At 56.8% G+C, this 21869-nt stretch overlaps 1 gene segment (V, D, J or C); it reads left to right on the forward strand.

The window, feature by feature from the left end:
- The first annotated feature begins 6909 nt into the window (after positions 1-6909).
- LOC142594571 (Ig lambda chain V-1 region-like) lies at positions 6910-8803 on the forward strand. The segment is given in 3 exon segments: positions 6910-6955; positions 7090-7386; positions 8532-8803. Coding segments are annotated over 3 exon segments (615 nt in total).
- The last annotated feature ends 13066 nt before the right edge of the window (positions 8804-21869 follow it).

A 21869-nucleotide genomic window follows, 5' to 3' on the forward strand; every position in this document is an offset into this window, starting at 1 on the left:
TAGGATGGTCCTGCAGAGGGACCTGGACAGGCTGGACCAATGGGCCAAGGCCAACTGTATGAGGTTTAACAAGGCCAAGTGCCGGGTCCTGCATTTTGGTCACAACAACCAGATGCAATGCTACAGGCTTGGGGAAGAGTGGCTGGAAAGCTGCCTGGCTGAAAAGGACCTGGGGGTGTTGGTTGACAGCCAGCTGAACATGAGCCAGCAGTGTGCCCAGGTGGCCACGAAGGCCAACAGCATCCTGGCTTGTATCAGGAATAGTGTGGCCAGCAGGAGCAGGGAGGTGATTGTCCCCCTGTATTCGGCGCTGGTGAGGCCACACCTCGACTACTGTGTCCACTTTTGGGCCCCTACTACAAGACAGACATTGAGGTGCTGGAGCGTGTTCAGAGAAGAACAACAAAGCTGGTGAAGGGTCTGGAGCACAGGCTTTATGAGGAGCGGCTGCGGGAACTGGGGTTGTTTAGCCTGGAGAAGAGGAGGCTGAGGGGGGACCCTATCGCTCCCTAGAACTACCTGAAAGGAGGGTGTAGTGAGGTGGGTGTTGGTCTCTTCTCCCAAGTAGTTAGCGATAGGACGAGAGGAAATGGGCTCAAGCTGCGCCAGGGGAGGTTTAGGTTGGATATTAGGAAAAATTTCTTCACGGAAAGGATTGGACCAGGCTTCCCAGAGAGGTGATGGAGTCACCATCCCTGGAAGTGTTCAAAACATGGGTAGATGTGGCACTCTGGGACATGGTTTAGCCTAGTCTACCCTTAATTGGTTTAGTGTGGACTTGGTAGTGTAGGTTAATGGTTGGACAGGATGATCTTAAAGGTCTTTTCCAACCTAAACGATTCTATGATTCAATGATTCTATCCCTGCATTTCTTTACCAAGACGGTGGTCGGACACTGGAACAGATCTCCCAGAGAGGTAGTTGGTGCCCCAAGCCTGTCGGTGTTATAGAAGCATTTGGACAATGCCCTGAATAAGCTAATGCCCTAAAACTGCCCCACCATCAAATGGGGACAGCAGAAGGTCCTAACTGGCCCCTGTGATGGTGGGAGATTTTTGTATCACTTCCCCATTGCTCCGTGTCAGTGTGGCAGCAACACTGCTGCTGTCGATGCTACCCCAGTAATAGACAGCCTCGTCCTCGGCTTGGACCCCACTGATGGTTAACGTGGCCGTGGAGCCAGATGCAGAACCAGAGAATCGTGAAGGGATGTCCGAGGGTCTTCTGGTGCTAGCATAGATCACAGTGACAGGGACACTGCCAGGTGTCTTCTGCTGGTACCAGCCAGCATAAGCATAACTGCTGCTGTCAATCCCAGACTTGATGGTTTCTCCCAGGTTCGCTGACACTGAGGGCGTCTGAGTCAGCGCTGCCTGGACCAGGGAACCTGGAGAGGGAGAGGAGAGAGGGGAGAAGATGGGGGTCAGCCAGGGCCCCACCAGCACAGCCCTCCTCGTGCAGCGGAACGGGCACGGGGCCCCTCTTCCATAAAGTCCCGATGCCATGCAGGGACCCAGAGCAAGACACACAGAGCCCAAGGCCAGAGCTCTGGGGCCCTGTGAAGAGAGCTGGCAGAAGCAGGGATAGGGAGTGCCAGCGTTGGAGAAGGGCCCCGCTCAGGGTTTGGGCACATTAACGGGGAGCAGAGCCCTGGGCAGCCCAGAGCATCCCAGCACAGAGGCAACTCCAGCAGCAAGACGAGGATGGGGCTGCCAGGAGCAAGAGGCAGCAGGGCTGGGGACAAGGCAATGCCATACCTTACGTAGGGACAGACACAAAGTGCCCCTGGCCCCAGAGTCAGCTCCCACACGGCACGGTACAGTCAGGAGAACATTCACAGTCCCGTCCTTGGACAGGGACAGGAACTTGCCCCAGCCCCACAGCCCTGCTCAGCCACGAGGCAATGTGGTGGCTTGGCCCTGGCTGGATGCCAAGTGCCCACCAAAGCTGCTCTATCACTCCCCTTCTCAAGTGGACAGGGGAGAGAAAGTAAGGACAGGGAGATCACCCAGCAATTACCGTCACAGGCACAACAGACTCGACTTGGGGAAAATCAGTTTAAATTATTACCTATCAAAAGTGACTAGGGTTATGAGAAATAAAACCAAATCTTAAAACACCTTTCCCGCCCACCCCTCCCTTCATCCCGGGCTCAACTGCACTCCCAATTTTCTCTGCCTCCTCACCCCGAGTGGTGCAGGGGGATGGGGAATGGCGGTTGTGGTCCGTTCATCAAATGTCATCTCTACCACTTGTTCCTCCTCAGGGGAGGACTCCTCACGCTCTTCCCCTGCTCCAGCGTGGGGTCCCTCCCACGGGACACAGTCCTCCATGAACTTCTCCAATGTGGGTCCTTTCCCATGGCCTACAGTTCTTCACGAACTGCTCCAGCGTGGGCCCCCCATGGGGTCACAAGTCCTGCCAGCAAATTTGCTCCAGCATGGGCTCCTCTCTCTCCATGGGCCCACAGGTCCTGACAGGAGCCTGCTCCAGTGTGGGCTTCCTATGGGGTCACAGCCTCCTTCGGGCAAATCCACCTGCTCTGGCGTGGGATCCTTCCCGGGGATGCAGGTGGATATCTGCTCCCACGTGGGCCGCCATGGGCTGCAGGGGCACAGCTGCCTCGCCAGGGTCTGCACCAAGGGCTGCGGGGGAATCTCTGCTCCGGCACCTGCAGCACCTCCTCCCCTCCCTCTGCACTGACCTCAGTGTCTGCAGACTCATTCCTCTCACATATTCTCACTCCAGCGGCAGTTTGTGTCCCAGAGGGGTGTTTTTTGTCTCCCCTTCTTAAATCGGCTATCACAGAGGCGCTACCACTGTCGCTGATGGGCTCAGCCTTGGCCAGTGGCCGGTCCGTCTTGGAGCCGGCTGGCATTGGCTCTATCAGACATAGGGGAAGCTTCTAGCAGCTTCTCACAGAAGCCAACCGTGTAGCCCCCCTGCTACTGAAACCTTGCCACACAAACCCAATACAGGGAGAAGGGCAGAAAACCACCATTTTTAACTGCCCTGTAGCACACTTCCACATCTCTCTGTGTCGCTACAACATCATAACCACTGCTGTCGGAGCTACCACAGTAATAGACAGCCTCGTCCTCGGCTTGGACCCCACTGATGGTTAACGTGGCCGTGGTGCCAGACTGGGATCCAGAGAATCGTGAAGGGATGCCCGAGGGTCTGTTGTCGTTAGCATAGATCACCGTGACAGGGGCACTGCCAGGTGTCTTCTGCTGGATCCAGCCATAGTAGCTGCCACCACCAGAGCAGGTGATCTTGACGGTTTCTCCCAGGTTGGGCAATACCGAGGACAGCTGAGTCAGCGCTGCCTGGACCAGGGAACCTGGAGAGGGAGAGGAGAGAGGGGAGAAGATGGGGGTGAGCCAGGGCCCCACCAGCACAGCCCTCCCCACGCAGCAGGACTGGGCCCCTGTGCCCAAAGGCCCCAGCCGGGCTCAGCAAGTCTGGCCAGGGCACCTGAGCCATGGGCGAGCACCGCGAGGAGGAGAGGGGCCCAGGCCATGGCGCGATCCCACCAGCTCTGTAGCGCAGTGCAGGAACAGAGCTCCTGGGGGTCATCCCTGCATTTCTTTACCAAGACGGTGGTCAGACACTGGAACCGATCTCCCAGAGAGATCATTGGTGACCCAAGCCAGTCAGTATTATAGAAGCATTTGGACAATGCCCTGAATAAGCTAATGCCCTAATACTGCCCCACCATCAAATGGGGACAGCAGAGGCTCCTAACTTGCCCCTGCAATGGCGGGAGCATTTTGTATCACTTACCCATTGCTCCGTGTCACTATGGCACCAGTAGAGCTGCTGCTGTCGTAGCCACCACAGTAATAGACAGCCTCGTCCTCGGCTTGGACCCCAGTGATGGTTAACGTGGCTGTGGAGCCAGACAAGGATCCAGAGAATCGCGAAGGGATGCCCGAGGGTCTGTTGGTGTTCTGGTAGATCACAGTGACAGGGGCACTGCCAGGTGCCTTCTGCTGGTACCAGCCAGGACCATAGCTGCTGCCGCTGCTAAACCCAGAGCAGGTGATTTGGACGGTTTGTACTGGGTTTGCTGAAACCGAGGGTGGCTGAGTGGGCACTGCCTGGACCAGGGAACCCGGAGAGGGAGAGGAGAGAGTCAGGCGGTCAGCCAGTACCTCACCCGCACAGTCCTCACTGGGGATGGGGAATGCCACAGTCAGAGGAGAACAGACCCGGACACAGTCACAGGCACAGTTGGCGAGCAGAGCCCACCACAATGCATCCCAGCACAGAGGCAGCTCTGGCAGCAGCAGGACAAGGTCATCAGTAGCAAGAGGCAGTGGGATGGGCGAAAAGGCCACACTGTGAACTTTGTAAGGACAGGAGCAATGCTCCCCAGCCACAAAGTCACCTCCAGGTCTCTGGGACATGAAAGGGAGGACAGTCACAGCCATGATCGTGCAGAGGGCACAGGAGCCTGCCTCAGCCCAACAGCCACAACTCTGCTTGGCCAGGAGGGAGAAGGGCTGAAACTCTTCCGTTGCTTTCGGAGTCTGTGTCTCACTTCCTATTGCTTATCGTCACCAGGCACCATTGCTGCTGCTGTCGATGCCACCACAGTAATAGACAGCCCCACAACACAGCCCTCCCTGGGCAGCGAGACGCGGCCCTGATGCCCAAAGGCCATGATAGCACTGAGGAAAGTGAGGAAACAAGGAGCCACACGCAGAGCCCTGGGGCCCTGCAAGGAGAAGGGGCAGCACGAGCTGTATGTAGCTGCCAGTAGAAAGAGGCAGTGGGGCTGGGGAGAAGGCAATGGCATGCCTGCTGTAGGGACAGGCACGAGGTGCCCACAGGGCCAGACTCACCTCCTCCACCATGAGGCACAATTGGGAGGACATTTACAAGCATCGCCTCATAGAGGGGACACAAACCTGCCTCAGCCTCACAGGCCTGCTCAACCATGAGTGAGAAGGGCAGAAAACCCACCTTTTTTAACTCCCCTGTAGCTTGCTTCCACATCTCTCTGTGTCAGTACAACAGCATCACTGCTGCTGTCCCTGCTACCACAGTAATAGACAGCCTCGTCCTCGGGTTGGACCCCACTGATGGTTAACGTGGCCGTGGAGCCAGACGTGGATCCAGAGAATCGTGAAGGGATGTCCGAGGGTCTGCTGGTGCCCCCATAGATCACAGTGACAGGAGCACTGCCAGGTGCCTTCTGCTGGTACCAGCCAGCATAAGCATAGCTGCTGTAAAGCCCAGAGCAGGTGATCTTGACAGTTTCTCCCACGTTCGCCGACACCGAGGACGGCTCCTGAGTCAGCGCTGCCTGGACCAGGGATCCTGGAGAGGGAGAGGAGAGAGGGGAGAAGATGGGGGTGAGCCAGTGCCCCACCAGCACAGCCCTCACTGGGGATGGGGAATGCCACAGTCAGAGGAGAACAGACCCGGACACAGTCACAGGCACATTTGGCGAGCAGAGCCCACCACAACGCATCCCAGCACAGAGGCAGCTCTGGCAGCAGCAGGAGGACATGGTCATCAGTAGCAAGAGGCAGTGGGATGGGCGAAAAGGCCACACTGTGAACTTTGTAGGGACGAGGACAATGGTCCCCAGCCATGGAGTCACTTCCAGTGCTCTGGGACACGAAAGGGAGGACAGTCACAGCCATGGTCATGCAGAAAGCACAGGAACCTGCCTGAGCCCTCAGTGCTGAGTTCTGTGTCTCACTTCCCCATTACCCAGTGCCCTTATCACCCCAGTCACCACTGCTGCTGTCAGTGCCACCACAGTAATAGACAGCCTCGTCCTCGGCTTGGACCCCACTGATGGTTAACATGCCCATGGAGCCAGATGCAGAACCAGAGAATCGTGAAGGGATGTCCGAGGGTCTGTTGGTGCTCCCATAGATCACAGTGACAGGGGCAGTGCCAGGTACCTTCTGCTGGTACCAGCCAACAGCACTGCTGCTGCTAAGCCCAGAGCAGGTGATCTTGACGGTTTCTCCCACGTTCGCTGACACCGAGGATGGCTGCTGAGTCAGCGCTGCCTGGACCAGGGAACCTGGAGAGGGAGAGGAGAGAGGGGAGAAGACGGGGGTCAGCCAGGGCCCCACCAGCACAGCCCTCCCCGCGCAGTGGAGCAGATCCCAGCCCAACTCATCCCAGCACAGAGGCAGCTCTGGCAGCAGCAGGAGGACATGGTCATCAGTAGCAAGAGGCAGTCGGGTGACAGACAAGACCACACCATGAATTTTGTCGAGGCAGGGACAATGGTCCCCAGCCGCAGAGTCACCACCAGTGCTCTGGGAGAGGAAAGGGAGGATATTCACAATTACTTCTCTGCTCCTGCCGACCACACTATTCCTGATACAAGCCAGGACGCTGTTGGCCTTCTTAGCTTCCTGGGCACACTGCTGCCTCATGCCAGCTGTCAACCAACAGGTCCTTTCCCACTGGGCAGCTTTCCAGGCACTCTTCCCCAAGCCTGCAGCATTGCATGGGGTTGTTGTGACCAAAGTGCAGGACCTGGCACTTAGCCTTTTTGAAACTCGTACAATTTGCTTTGGCACATCACTCCAGCCTGTCCAGACCCCTCTGCAGGGCCATCATACCCTTGAACAGATCGACACTCCCACCCAATCGAGGGTAGGAGGGCGGGAATGGGGGGATCTGTCTCAACATCTGGGTCTGGGGGGCAGAAGGGCGTAGCTTCTGCCCCGTGCCACGTGCCCAGAGCTGCCTGCAGCTGGTGCTGCCCTGGCCCCTCTGTGCTCTGGGCGGTCCAAGTAGGATCTGTCCCTGAGCACAGGGTCCGATTTGCATGGAGGGGCCATGGCCCGGGTTGGATGGGGCTTAAAAGGGAGTTGGGGTCTGCGACACAACCCCATCGGTGTGGGGACACAGAGCTGGTGGGATCGCGCCATGGCCTGGGCCCCTCTCCTCCTCGCGGTGCTCGCCCACGGCTCAGGTGCCCTGGCCAGACTCACTGCGCCCGGCCGGGGCCTTTGGGCACAGGGGCCCCGTCCCGCTGCGCGGGGAGGGCTGTGCTGGTGGGGCCCTGGCTGACCCCCATCTTCTCCCCTCTCTCCTCTCCCTCTCCAGGTTCCCTGGTCCAGGCAGCGCTGACTCAGGAGCCTTCCTCGCTGTCGGTGAACCCAGGAGAAACCGTCAAGATCACCTGCTCCGGGGTTAGCAGCAGCTATGCTGGCTGGTACCAGCAGAAGACACCTGGCAGTGCCCCTGTCACTGTGATCTACAGCAGCAACAGCAGACCCTCGGACATCCCTTCACGATTCTCTGGATCCAACTCCGGCTCCACGGGCACGTTAACCATCAGTGGGGTCCAAGCCGAGGACGAGGCTGTCTATTACTGTGGTGGCTGGGACGGCAGCAGTGCTGGTGAGGGTCATGGTGAGGCTGAGATTACTTTTGTCCCTCCTGTTCCTTCCTAATCCTCCCTGGTGTAGGGAAGAGCTGCAGAGGGTCAGCAGCTGGTGCCCTTTTGCACTTGTGCCTGTTCTGGCTCTGCCTGTGCAGGGTTTTGTCTGCGTGTCCGTCCTGGTGCCACCTCCCCTCTGGTGCTGGCAGTGCAGTGTTGGGGTGTGGTGCTGAGCAGCTCCTCCCTCGCCCCAGGGACCTGCACGCGGTTTCCTCGGGGCAGTAGTGCTGTGCTGCTGGGCAGGGAGAGTTTCTGTCCCTCTTGTGCCTGAGAGCTTTTCCATGGAGACGAGCAGAGCTGGGGTTTGGGGGAATCCCTAGGCTGGGTATGGAGCCACTGTCTCTGCGAAGCTCTGTTCATTGCAGGGCTATGCTGTAAGCTACTGGGCACTATGTCCCCCCTTTCCATTCCCCAGCGAGCACTCTGGGCCTGGGCTGCATTTGGGGATGTTCCTGACTCATGCCAAGGGGAGCAGAGGAGCCCAAGAGACAGAGTCTACATGCCCTGGGCGCTTTGTGCTGCCATGGGGCCGGGAGGTGTGTGGGGAGAGGGTGTTCCTTGGGGCACATTTGGTCTTGAAAAGGCCCTAGTGGAGCTCATGCCCCCTGCCCAGGCAGTCCCCTGTGTCTGGTGGCCATAGCAGTGCCTCTCACCAGCCCATGCTGTGCCGGAGATGCTCCCATTCCATTCCCTCTGTCACACATCACCTCCCCATGCAGCTTCTCAGCCACCGGGGACCCTGTGCCCTGCAGTCCTGGCCGCTGGCCTGGACGTGGCCCCATCTGGGGCATGGGCAGGGCTGTCTCCAGACTGCCGCAAATGCTGGGTGCCCACGGCAGGCCATGCCCCTGGGCTGCCCACTCTGAGTGACAGGCCTGACGTGTGCCCCGAGGGGCAGTGGGCAGGGAGAGGGTCCAGGCTTTGGCTGCAGCCACCCCTCAGGGAGGGCCTGGGCTTGGGGCTGCACCCAGGGTGTTGCATCTGTGTGCTTGCATGCAGAGGAGTCCTGTCACTGTCCTGCTGCCCGGGCAGGGCCATGCTCCTGGGGCACTTGTGGACCTCCATCTTCTCCCCTCTCTCCTCTCCCTCTCTGGTCTCTAGGCAGGGCTTACTCAGACGTACGCGTCCCCAGCAGTAAACACCTGGATCTACTGCTCCAGGGTTAACAACGGCTATGGCTGGTTCCAGCAGAAGATACCTGGCACTGCCCCTGGCACTGTGATCTACAACAGCGACAGGAGACCCTCGGGCATCCCTTCACGATTCTCTGGATCCAAGTCTGGCACCACGGCTACGTTAACCATCACTGGGGTCCAAGCCAGAAACGAGTCTGTCTATTACTGTGGTGCCTACGACAGCAGCAATGCTGGTCACTGACTCTGCCCTTCCCCTTCCTCTTGCTGCTGCCACTTGTCCTTGCAGGACCCCCACACTCTGGCCTTGCACTCTGTGTGCAGGCCTCTGGGTCCCTCTGTGGCATCATGGCCTTTGGGGAGAGGGTCCCATCCCCGTCTCACTGCCTTGGTGTTGGTAACCTGGGACAAACGGTCCCGATCACCTGCTCTGGGGGTAGAAGCAGCTGTGCTTATGGTGGCTGGTACCAGCAGAAGGCACCTGGCAGTGCCCCTGTCACTGTGATCTATGGCTACAACAACAGACCCTCGGATATCCCATCGCGATTTTCCGGATCCATGTCCAGCTCCATGGGCATGTTAACCATCAGTGGGGCTCCAAGGCGAGGACGAGGCGCTCTGTTCCTGTGGTGCCCAGGGCGGCAGTGCTGATCAGCATCCCGGTGCCCCAAAGGGTGTTTGGGTGCTCTGGGCTGACTGTTGCTGTCCACTGTGCGAGGGTGGCAGCGATCCTGGCAGTGGTGCTGGAGGATGTGGAAGTGGCACAGCTCCTGGCAGTGCAGAGCTGCGCTGTGGCTGGTTGCTCCTGCCCTCAGAATGTGATGTTGGCGCTGCTGCTGTGCGTTTATTCACTGTTGGGTAGCCTTCGCACCAGAGGGCCAGCTCTCTCCCTTCCTGGGGAACACAGCGGGGCTCCCCCACTACCAGGCTTTTACTGAGCGCACGTGTTGGGCACGACAGCCTGGCACTGCTGTGTCTGGGGCTGCTTCCTGGGCCCGCAGAGGGGTGACTTGCAGCAGCTTCTTGAAGTCATTTTTGCCTCCTGGTGTCTTCCCAGAAGCTGCGTGCTACTATTTTGTAGGAAATCAGACACTGCCAGCTTAAATGTCTGAGCCTGACGTGGCTTAGGCTGTTTAGTAGCCTCGAGGGCTGTTCCAGGCTAAGCGCGACTCTGCCTGAGACGCTGCTGTCAGTGCCTGCAAACGGCAGTGCTTCCCAGATCCCTGCAGCCCTTGGCAACCAGGTGTGTTAGAATACCTAAGCATAAGGTACGTGAATAGCAAGAAGTGTAAGCTCGTCGGGAAGACTGACAAAGTATGTTTTCTTTCCAGGGACGTCATCCCTTCATTTGTACTGATGGATATCCAGGCTTCCACAGTTGTGACTTATGTATACCAGCTAGTTGAGGATGATGTGAAAGTAGAAAGAATTGAGTTCAAGAAGCACGGAATCATGTTCAAACCCGCTTGTTGACTTCCCACCGCCTTCCAGCCCTTCTCTTTCCCGCTAAGCCGGAGTGGAGGCAGGCCACGCGGGGGAGCTGCTGCTGCGGCGTGTGGGACTGGAAAGCAGCCGCGACACTACTGCTTGTGAGCTTTTGAAAAAACAAACCCAAGAAAACAAAGAGAAGAAAACCCAGCCAACAAAGTCCCCCACGTTCGTCTTGGTTCCAAAGGAGAAGCTGAAGCAGAAGAAGCTGCTGATTAAGAGAAAGAGGCCTGTGGGAAATGTCCTGTGTCTAAGCAGGAGCTGCTGCTGTTCCTGGCCTGAGGGAGTCACAGAGGGCGGTGGTAGCTTGGCATTGAACCTCTTTGGTGAAAGGAGCACAGAATAATAAACGCCTCTGTTCATGTGTCTGGGCCCTGTTCATTATGCTGCTAAAAGGTGAAGGTGGGCTGGCATTTGGTGTGAGGGGGCTCCGAGGTCTGAAAGGAGGCTGCTGTTTGCTTCCTGAGATGCAGCCCTGAAGCGTTTTGGGATCTGTCAGACATGCCCAAGGACTCAAAGTGCTTTGGCAGACCCATGCCACCTCCTGCTTAGGAGCAGCACGGAAAGGCAGCGGCAGGTCTGGGAAGGGTGGTATGGAGAGCTCTGTGCAGGTGTGTGGGGCTGGGCGTTTGCCCTCATGCTCCAGAGGCAGAGGCCGGGGCGCTGCTCCTCGTGCCCGCGGTGCTGTAGAGAAGCGGGAGCGCCTGTGCTGCCGGAGGGATCCTGGCCCGGGTGGTCTCGGAGCACCAGCCTGCGGTGGGGGTGCGCTGCGGGCTTGTGCTGGGCCGGCCGCGGGTGCGGAGCCCCCCGGAGAAGCGCCCGGGCGGGAGGGGAAGGAGAGCGTGGCTGGAGGAGCTGTGCTGCCGCAGAGGGGTGGTCTAGGGGCGGGTGATGCCGGGGTGTTTCTGCCATCACTTGGCACGTGTCGTGGCTAAGGTTGTGCTTAACAGAAGCAGAGTTGAGGAGCATTTGCCCGGACACCTCAATGCAGCTGCTCAGAGTCCTGTGGCTCCAGAGAGAAACGTGGCTGTGGTGCCCTGTTGTGAAGCAGGACCCAGTTTTCCCAGCTGAGAGGCCCAGGGAGCAGGCAGCCCAGCGTGATCTTGGTGCCTTTGGTGGGCCCGAGAGGTGGCTGCAGTGGGCAGGGGGAGCGCTGGGACAGGAGCTGCCAGTGAACATTGGGGGCCCCATTCCCACGGAGGGGCCGTGCCCCGGGCAGGTGGGGGCTTAAGAGGGAGCTGGGTCCAGGGCACAGCCCCATTTCCACGTGGAGACACGGAGCTGGTGGGATCGTGCCGTGGCCTGGGCCCCTCTCCTCCTCGCGGTGCTCGCCCACGGCTCAGGTGCCCTGGCCAGACTCGCTGCGCCCGGCCGGGGCCTTTGGGCACAGGGGCCCCGTCCCGCTGTGCGGGGAGGGCTGTGCTGGTGGGGCCCTGGCTGACCCCCGTCTTCTCCCCTCTCTCCTCTCCCTCTCCAGGTTCCCTGGTCCAGGCGGCGGTGACTCAGGAGCCGTCCTCGCTGTCGGTGAAACCGGGAGAAACCGTCAAGATCACCTGCTCTGGGATTGACAGCAGCAGCAGCTGGAGTGCTTATGCTGGCTGGTACCAGCAGAAGACACCTGGCAGTGCCCCTGTCACTGTGATCTACAACAACAACCAAAAACCGTCAGATATCCCATCGCGATTCTCTGAATCCTGGTCCAGCTACGCAACCACATTAACCATCACCAGGCTCCAAGGCGAGGACGAGGCGCTCTGTTCCTGTGGTGCCCAGGGCGGCAGTGCTGATCAGCATCCCGGTGCCCCAAAGGGTGTTTGGGTGCTCTGGGCTGACTGTTGCTGTCCGCTGTGCGAGGGTGGCAGCGATCCTGGCAGTGGTGCTGGAGGATGTGGAAGTGGCACAGCTCCTGGCAGTGCAGAGCTGCGCTGTGGCTGGTTGCTCCTGCCTGCAAAATGTCTTGTCCTATGGCCCAGAGAAGCTGGGAGAAGCCCTGCCACCATCTCGGGGCATCCCGCTCTGGTCCCTGGGCTGCCTGCCAGTTCAGGGCTGATGCGCACCCTTCCCTGGTGACAGCTGCTGTGCCTACAGGCCCTGTGTCTGCGTGAGCTGCTTTCCCCTGTGAGCATGGGGTGCCTTGGGCAGGGTCCCATGCAGAAGCCGTGAAGGTTGTGGCAGGGGCTGGAGGAGCTCTCTGGAGTTGGTGGAAGCTGTGCTAGCAGTGAGGGACAGCATGGGCAGAGTGCTGTGCTGGGCTCTGTTCTCCATTCCTCCAGCACCGCAGGAGTAATGCCCTCCCTGGGCAGTGAGACGGGCACGGGGCCCCTGTTCCATAAGGTCCCAATGCCACGCATGGAGCCAGAGCAAGACACACAGAGGCCAAGGCCAGAGTGCTGGGGCCCTGTGAGGAGAGCTGCCAGAAACTGGGATAGGGAGTGCCAGGGAGATTTGCAAGTGAGGTGCAGAGGAGTTAAAAATGGAGGTTTTCTGCCCTTCTCCCTCACAGCCAAGCAGAGTTGTGGATGTGGGGCTGGGGCAGGTTCCTGTCACCTCCGCACAGCCATGGCTGTGAATATCCTCCCTTTCCTCTCCCAGAGCACTGGTGGTGACTCTGCGGCTGGGGACCATTGTCCCTGCCTCGAAAAAAATTCATGGTGTGGCCTTGTCTGTCACCCGACTGCCTCTTGCTACTGATGACCATGTCCTCCTGCTGCTGCCAGAGCTGCTTCTGTGCTGGGATGAGTTGGGCTGGGATCTGCTCCACTGTGCGGGGAGGGCTGTGCTGGTGGGGCCCTGGCTGACCCCCGTCTTCTCCCCTCTCTCCTCTCCCTCTCCAGGTTCCCTGGTCCAGGCAGCGCCCACTCAGCCACCCTCAGTGTTGGTGAAACCAGGACAAACCGTCCAAATCACCTGCTCTGGAATTAGCAGCGGCAGCGGCTATGGTGCTGGCTGGTAACAGCAGAAGGCACCTGGCAGTGCCCCTGTCACTGTGATCTATGCTAGCACCAACAGACCCTCGGGCATCCCTTCATGATTCTCTGGATCCACGTCTAGCTCCACGGCCACGTTAACCATCAGTGGGGTCCAAGCTGAGGACAAGGCTGTCTATTACTGTGGTGGCTACGACAGCAGCAGCTCTACTGGTGCCATAGTGACACGGAGTAATGGGTAAGTGATACAAAATGCTCCCGCCATCGCAGGGGCAAGTTAGGAGCCTCTGCTGTCCCCATTTGATGGTGGGGCAGTATTAGGGCATTAGCTTATTCAGGGCATTGTCCAAATGCTTCTATAATACTGACTGGCTTGGGTCACCAACGATCTCTCTGGGAGATCGGTTCCAGTGTCTGACCACCGTCTTGGTAAAGAAATGCAGGGATGACCCCCAGGAGCTCTGTTCCTGCACTGTGCTACAGAGCTGGTGGGATCACGCCATGGCCTGGGCCCCTCTCCTCCTCGCGGTGCTCGCCCATGGCTCAGGTACCCTGGCCAGACTCGCTGCGCCCGGCCGGGGCCTTTGGGCACAGGGGGCCCAGTCCTGCTGCACGGGGAGGGCTGTGCTGGTGGGGCCCTGGCTGACCCCCGTCTTCTCCCCTCTCTCCTCTCCCTCTCCAGGTTCCCTGGTCCAGGCAGCGCTGACTCAGCAGCCATCCTCAGTGTCGGTGAAACCAGGAGAAACTGTCAAGATCACCTGCTCTGGGATTGGCAGCAGCAGCTATAGTGCTGGCTGGTTCCAGCAGAAGACACCTGGCAGTGCCCCTGTCACTCTGATCTACAACGGCAACAGCAGACCCTCGGACATCCCCTCGCGATTCTCTGGATCCACGTCCGGCTCCACAGCCACGTTAACCATCAGTGGGGTCCAAGCCGAGGACGAGGCTGTCTATTACTGTGGTGGCTACGACAGCAGCAGTGCTGGTATTATGGTGACACCATGCCAACAAAGACATTGAGGTGCTTGAGCGTGTCCAGAGAAGGGTAACGAAGCTGGTGAAGGGCCTAGAGAACAAGTCTGAAGAGGAGCTTTTGAGGGAAGTGGGATTGTTTAGCCTGGAGAAGAGGAGGCTGAGGGGGGACCTTATCGCTCTCTACAACTACCTGAAAGGAGGGTGTAGTGAGGTGGGTGCTGGTCTCTTCTCCCAAGTAGATAGCGATAGGATGAGAGGAAATGGGCTCAAGCTGCACCAGGGGAGGTTTAGGTTGCATATTAGGAGAAATTTCTTCATGGAAAGAGTAGTCAAGCATTGGACCAGGCTGCCCAGAGAGGTGGTGGAGTCACCATCCCTGGAGGTGTTGAAAAAAATGGGTAGACGTGGCACTTTGGGACATGGTTTAGTAGGCATGGTGGTGTTGGGTTGATGGTTGGACTGATGATCTTGGAGGTCCTTTCCAACCTTAATGATTCCTAGTTTTTATTTTCATTAAAAAATAATCCAGCCACCAAGCCAGGAAACATGAGATTATTACTCTACCCTTAACTGGTTTAGTGGTGGACGTGGCAGTGCTAGGTTAATGGTTGGACTGGATGATCTTAAAGGTCTTTTCCAACCTAAACAATTTCTGTGATGGCAGGAGATTTTTGTATCACTTCCTCCTTGCTCTGTGTCTCCTGGGGTTGATTGCTGCTGCTGCCGTCGATGCCACCACAGTAAATAGACAGCCTCATCCTCGGCTTGGACCCCACTGATGGTTAACATGCTCGTGGAGCCAGACGTGGATCCAGAGAATCGCGAAGGGATGCCCGAGGGTCTGTTGGTGTTACTATAGATCACAGTGACAGGGGCACTGCCAGGTATCTTCTGCTGGGACCAGCCATAGCTGCCACTGCTCCCAGAGCAGGTGATCTTGACAGTTTCTCCCACGTTCGCCGACACTGAGGACGGCTCCTGAGTCAGCGCTGCCTGGACCAGGGATCCTGGAGAGGGAGAGGAGAGAGGGGAGAAGATGGGGGTGAGCCAGTGCCCCACCAGCACAGCCCTCACTGGGGATGGGGAATGCCACAGTCAGAGGAGAACAGACCCAGACACAGTCACAGGCACATTTGGCGAGCAGAGCCCACCACAACGCATCCCAGCACAGAGGCAGCTCTGGCAGCAGCAGGAGGACATGGTCATCAGTAGCAAGACGCAGTGGGATGGGCGAGAAGGCCACACTGTGAACTTTGTAAGGACAGGAGCAATGCTCCCCAGCCACAAAGTCACCTCCAGGTCTCTGGGACATGAAAGGGAGGACAGTCACAGCCATGATCGTGCAGAGGGCACAGGAGCCTGCCTCAGCCCCACAGCCACAACTCTGCTCGGGCAGGAGGGAGAAGGGCTGAAACTCTTCCTTTGCTTTTGGAGTCTGTGTCTCACTTCCTATTGCTCATTATCACCAGGCACCATTGCTGCTGCTGTCGATGCCACCACAGTAATAGACAGCCTCGTCCTCGGCTTGGACCCCACTGATGGTTAACGTGCCCGTGGAGCCAGACAAGGATCCAGAGAATCACGAAGGGATGCCTGAGGGTCTGTTGGTGTTGTAGTAGATCACAGTGACAATGGCACTGCCAGGTGTCTTCTGCTGGACCCAGCCATAGCTGTAGCTAAGCCCAGAGCAGGTGATCCGGACGGTTTCTCCCACGTTCGCTGACACTGAGGACGGCTGCTGAGTCAGCGCTGCCTGGACCAGGGAACCTGGAGAGGGAGAGGAGAGAGGGGAGAAGATGGGGGTCAGCCAGTGCCCCACCAGCACAGCCCTCCCTGAGCCTCACGAGTAGGCTAGAGGTGGGCAAGGTCTTGGGAGGGGACACAGCCAGGTCAGCTGACCCAAAGTGACCAAAGGGAGATGCCATACCGTGTGACATTGTCTCAGCAATAAAAGCTAAGAGAAAGGAGAAGGAAGGGGGGGCATTCATTATTTACCTTTGTCTTCTGGAGCAACAGCTACACGTGCCGAAGCCCTTCTTCCCATGAAGTGGTGGGACATCGCCTGCTGATGGGAAGTAGAGAATAAAATCTTTGTTTCCTTCTTTTGCTTCCACACACAGCCTTTGCTTTTGCTTTTTTATCACACTGCCTTTATCTTGACCCACGAGGGGTTTTTTCATCTCATTTTCTCCCCACCTGTCCCACCACAGTCCTTTTTGGCTCCCAGCGTGGGGCTTGACAAAGGCAGTTTTGTATGAAGCGTGCTGTAGCTACAGTATGTGTTTAGTTGCAAGCTCCTGTGCGGGTCACAGAGTTTGTTGGCTGCACTTCTTATCTCTTTATTTTGCTGAGCCGGGGAACGTGTTAATCCAAATAACGGCTATGTGCTTTGCCCTGGCATTGATGGCCTTACTGTGCTGGGGGAGCTATCTTGTGGAGAGGGTGAGAGGATACATCTGCCTCTCCCTACCCGGGACTGATGTGGATGGTTCTATTATGCAAGCTCCTGAGGTCCTTGTCCACTCTTACGAGAGCTGCTTAATACTACTAATTAATACTGTTGTCATATCATGGGTTTTGTGGAATCTGGTCTCATCTTGGTATAAGAGAAGACAACTGTTGGGTGAGGCAATACTGAAATGTGCCTTGAGGCAGGCAGTCCCTGGGTGTCAGAGTGTGTGGAAGGATTTGGGCAGATTCCTAGGACGGTTATCACCTCCCATAACCTGGGACTTTACACCTGAAGAGGCAAACAACCCTGGCAAGCCAGGGAAAACCAGCAGCTTCCAGCACTGTACTGGGGCCTGGCCTGTGCCTGTCGAGCCACTGTTCAGTACTCTCAGAGGACTGTGGTTGAGGCAGGGACCAAACTCCATCTGAGGACACCATGGTTGGGATAGGGACCCAAACAACAACAACTACGGTAATTGCCCCAGTAGTGAAAAGGAAACAGTGGACAAGGAGAACAATGGGTTCATAGCATCGATTAGTAAGGGACAAGGAAGAAGAGGAAGGGTTCGATCAAGAAGCCGGTCCTTCCACACAGAAATTGGAGGAAGGAGTGAGAGAATTCAAGCAGGAAGTGGAAGCTACCCATTGTGGTGGTACATCTCCCCCCACCCCACCCCCCTCCCCCCCTTTTTGTTTCTGTTCTGTCTTTCCCCTTTACTTCAGCTGCTTTACAATCTCAGGAATTCCAGGCCGCAGTGTAGCGAGTTGGTCAGTTAAGCCCCCCTTAATTGTACCAGAAACTCCTACATGGCTGGAGCAGAGAGCGGCTCTGTTCTTATCAAGATTCATATTATGGCTAACGAGGGGAACGAGAACAAACAGCCTTGAAACAGTGTGGTATCATCACTGCTGGAATTCCAACAACAAGCTGACCCGAATTGTGGCTCAGATGGAAATTTACTGGTGATTAAAGTCAATAATCTCGCAATCCTATAAACGGCAGTCCTAAGTGAGGCCCTTTGAGCTCTCCTGGACCGCCGCGGGCCACACCAGCATCTCCCTCTGATCGAAATGTCTCTCAGTCAGCGACAACTAGCAGACTCCGAAAGTCTGCTGCAACCAGAACTCCATTACCGGAGATCAACAACGGAGCCTGGGCTGCTAATATTCTTCACTCCTCGAGACTCTACTCTCACTCGTTGAGAAATGCCAAGGCATTAGACGTGAGTATTTCACTCAACTCGAGGGGAATTTTTAAGAGGTATACTGTTTTCATATATGCATTTATAATTGTAAGTGTGCATGCATGAATCAATTTAAGTAGTTTTGTAGATGTATGATTTAATTTTAAAAGGAGTTTTATATTGCTGTACTATTCTTATAGCATTACTCTCCTAAACCGTTGACCAAGTCTGAGACTAAGAGTGGGCCCAGCTGCACCTAGGCTCCTCTCTGAGAAGGAGTTTAGAAAGCAAGGGGGGCCATTCTGAACCTCGCGACTCAACGGGAGGGTTTCCATATCCCCTACAAATGATTTATCTCTCTCTCTCACATAATCCAATTTCCTTTATATATTTTTCCTATGTACTAGATATACAGATATGCATATATATACATTATCCTTATCCATATAAACCATTGACCAAGTCTGAGACTAAGACTAGACCTAGCCGCACCTAGGCTCCTCTCTGAGAAGGAGTTTAGAAAGCAAGGGGGTCTAGTCTAAACCTCGTGACTCAACGGGAGGGCCCCCCCCCCTTGCCTTTATTCCATATATACGCAATCTTTTTATGAATCATTTTAACTCATTGTGATTTAATTCTCTTTTATGTGCTTCTATGTAGTAATGGAGTGAACCTTGCCATCTTCGAATCTGTAACTAAGTCACTGTTTTGATCAATTTTGTCTAATCACTTTATTAATCATTGATGATTGAGTGCTATTGAAAATATTATAATCAAATTCTGCAATTCGCTACAAGTAAATTCTAACTTTTACTAAATCAAACTGTGTAAAGTCACTCATTCGTAATGAATTGACATAATCAGCAGGATTCACAGACCTGCATTTCTGACACCCGTTCCCTGACCTCATCAGAACTTTGAGACCTACGGAAAGATTGCAGCCGCCAGCCAGGTGAGCGGATTGCTGCCTGGCTGCTCCGATGCTGGCATAATGGGGCCAACAGTCAGCAATTGGAAGGTAAGGAAGCCCACCAGCTGGACCCCTTGCTAGAGACAGGGAAATTGAAAGAGGAATTGGAAAAAAGGCAGCAATATGCAGTCTCTGGAGACGGCTCCTCTCAAGTGTGAGGGCAAGATACCCATTCAAGGAAGATCTTGTGGACTGCCAAGGAAAGTGGGCTACCGTAGATGAAGGCATCCAGTACCTGAGCGAATCAGCAGTGCTGGAAGTCATCTACAGTGATCTAGACAATGATGAGGTCTCCAAAGATCCAGAGGATGTCCTGTGCACACAGGCCATGTGGAGGAAGCCGGGGGGACAGTAGTGAATGAGAATGTATAAATCGGTATGTTGGGTATAAAGATGGTTTAAGCATGTAGTTGAAGTGGTAAGTGTTGGTAAAAAGGGATTTCAATACTGAGAATTAAGCACAATGGAATGGTCAGAAGGTGTATATTAAATTTTGTGGGACCTGAGCATGATGCAAATGGTACAGAATTTTACAGGGAAAAGGACAATGCTCCCAAGGCACGGGGGAGACCAGGAGAACCTGCAGGTCTCTGGAACAGCAGAGGGAGGGCAGTGACAGCCATGGTCGTGCAGAGGGCACAGGAGCCTGCCTCAGCCCCACAGCCAGCCAGGAGGGAGAAGGGCTGAAAGCCTTCCACGGCTTTTGGAGTCTGTGTCTCACTTCCTATTGCTCATTGTCAGCAGGCACCATTGCTGCTGCTGTCGGAGCTACCACAGTAATAGACAGCCTCGTCCTCGGCTTGGACCCCACTGATGGTTAACGTGGCCGTGGAGCCGGACGCAGAACCAGAGAATCGCGAAGGGATGTCCGAGCATCTGCTCTCACTCCAGTAAATCACAGTGACAGGGGCAGTGCCAGGTACCTTCTGCTGGTACCAGCCAACATTGCCGCTGCTGCTATCACCAGAGCAGGTGATCTTGACGGTTTCTTCCAGTTTGCCGACACCGAGGACGGCTGAGTCAGCGCTGCCTGGACCAGGGAACCTGGAGAGGGAGAGGAGAGAGGGGAGAAGACGGGGGTCAGCCAGGGCCCCACCAGCACAGCCCTCCCCGCGCAGTGGAGCAGATCCCAGCCCAACTCATCCCAGCACAGAAGCAGCTCTGGCAGCAGCAGGAGGACATGGTCATCAGTAGCAAGAGGCAGTCGGGTGACAGACAAGGCCACACCATGAATTTTGTCGAGGCAGGGACAATGGTCCCCAGCCGCAGAGTCACCACCAGTGCTCTGGGAGAGGAAAGGGAGGATATTCACAGCCATGGCTGTGCGGAGGTGACAGGAACCTGCCCCAGCCCCACATCCACAACTCTGCTTGGCTGTGAGGGAGAAGGGCAGAAAACCTCCATTTTTAACTCCTCTGCACCTCACTTGCAAATCTCCCTGGCACTCCCTATCCCGGTTTCTGGCAGCTCTCCTCACAGGGCCCCAGCACTCTGGCCTTGGCCTCTGTGTGTCTTGCTCTGGGTCCCTACTGAGGGGCCCAAAACTGGACGCAGTATTTGAGGTGCAGCCTCACCAGTGCCGAGTACAGGGGCACAATTACTTCTCTGCTCCTGCCGACCACACTATTCCTGATACAAGCCAGGACGCTGTTGGCCTTCTTAGCTTCCTGGGCACACTGCTGCCTCATGCCAGCTGTCAACCAACAGGTCCTTTCCCACTGGGCAGCTTTCCAGGCACTCTTCCCCAAGCCTGTAGCATTGCATGGGGTTGTTGTGACCAAAGTGCAGGACCTGGCACTTAGCCTTTTTGAAACTCGTACAATTTGCTTTGGCACATCACTCCAGCCTGTCCAGACCCCTCTGCAGGGCCATCATACCCTTGAACAGATCGACACTCCCACCCAATCGAGGGTAGGAGGGCGGGAATGGGGGGATCTGTCTCAACATCTGGGTCTGGGGGGCAGAAGGGCGTAGCTTCTGCCCCGTGCCACGTGCCCAGAGCTGCCTGCAGCTGGTGCTGCCCTGGCCCCTCTGTGCTCTGGGCGGTCCAAGTAGGATCTGTCCCTGAGCACAGGGTCCGATTTGCATGGAGGGGCCATGGCCCGGGTTGGATGGGGCTTAAAAGGGAGTTGGGGTCTGCGACACAACCCCATCGGTGTGGGGACACAGAGCTGGTGGGATCGCGCCATGGCCTGGGCCCCTCTCCTCCTCGCGGTGCTCGCCCACGGCTCAGGTGCCCTGGCCAGACTCACTGCGCCCAGCCGGGGCCTTTGGGCACAGGGGCCCCGTCCCGCTGCGCGGGGAGGGCTGTGCTGGTGGGGCCCTGGCTGACCCCCATCTTCTCCCCTCTCTCCTCTCCCTCTCCAGGTTCCCTGGTCCAGGCAGCGCTGACTCAGCAGCCATCCTCGGTGTCAGCGAACCCAGGAGAAACCGTCAAGATCACCTGCTCCGGGGTTAGCAGCAGCTATGCTGGCTGGTACCAGCAGAAGACACCTGGCAGTGCCCCTGTCACTGTGATCTACAGCAGCAACAGCAGACCCTCGGACATCCCTTCACGATTCTCTGGATCCAATTCCGGCTCCACGGGCACGTTAACCATCAGTGGGGTCCAAGCCGAGGACGAGGCTGTCTATTACTGTGGTGGCTGGGACGGCAGCAGTGCTGGTGAGGGTCATGGTGAGGCTGAGATTACTTTTGTCCCTCCTGTTCCTTCCTAATCCTCCCTGGTGTAGGGAAGAGCTGCAGAGGGTCAGCAGCTGGTGCCCTTTTGCACTTGTGCCTGTTCTGGCTCTGCCTGTGCAGGGTTTTGTCTGCGTGTCCGTCCTGGTGCCACCTCCCCTCTGGTGCTGGCAGTGCAGTGTTGGGGTGTGGTGCTGAGCAGCTCCTCCCTCGCCCCAGGGACCTGCACGCGGTTTCCTCGGGGCAGTAGTGCTGTGCTGCTGGGCAGGGAGAGTTTCTGTCCCTCTTGTGCCTGAGAGCTTTTCCATGGAGACGAGCAGAGCTGGGGTTTGGGGGAATCCCTAGGCTGGGTATGGAGCCACTGTCTCTGCGAAGCTCTGTTCATTGCAGGGCTATGCTGTAAGCTACTGGGCACTATGTCCCCCCTTTCCATTCCCCAGCGAGCACTCTGGGCCTGGGCTGCATTTGGGGATGTTCCTGACTCATGCCAAGGGGAGCAGAGGAGCCCAAGAGACAGAGTCTACATGCCCTGGGCGCTTTGTGCTGCCATGGGGCCGGGAGGTGTGTGGGGAGAGGGTGTTCCTTGGGGCACATTTGGTCTTGAAAAGGCCCTAGTGGAGCTCATGCCCCCTGCCC

Source organism: Pelecanus crispus, chromosome 11 (assembly GCF_030463565.1).
Source record: "Pelecanus crispus isolate bPelCri1 chromosome 11, bPelCri1.pri, whole genome shotgun sequence".
Taxonomy (NCBI): Eukaryota; Metazoa; Chordata; class Aves; order Pelecaniformes; family Pelecanidae; genus Pelecanus; species Pelecanus crispus.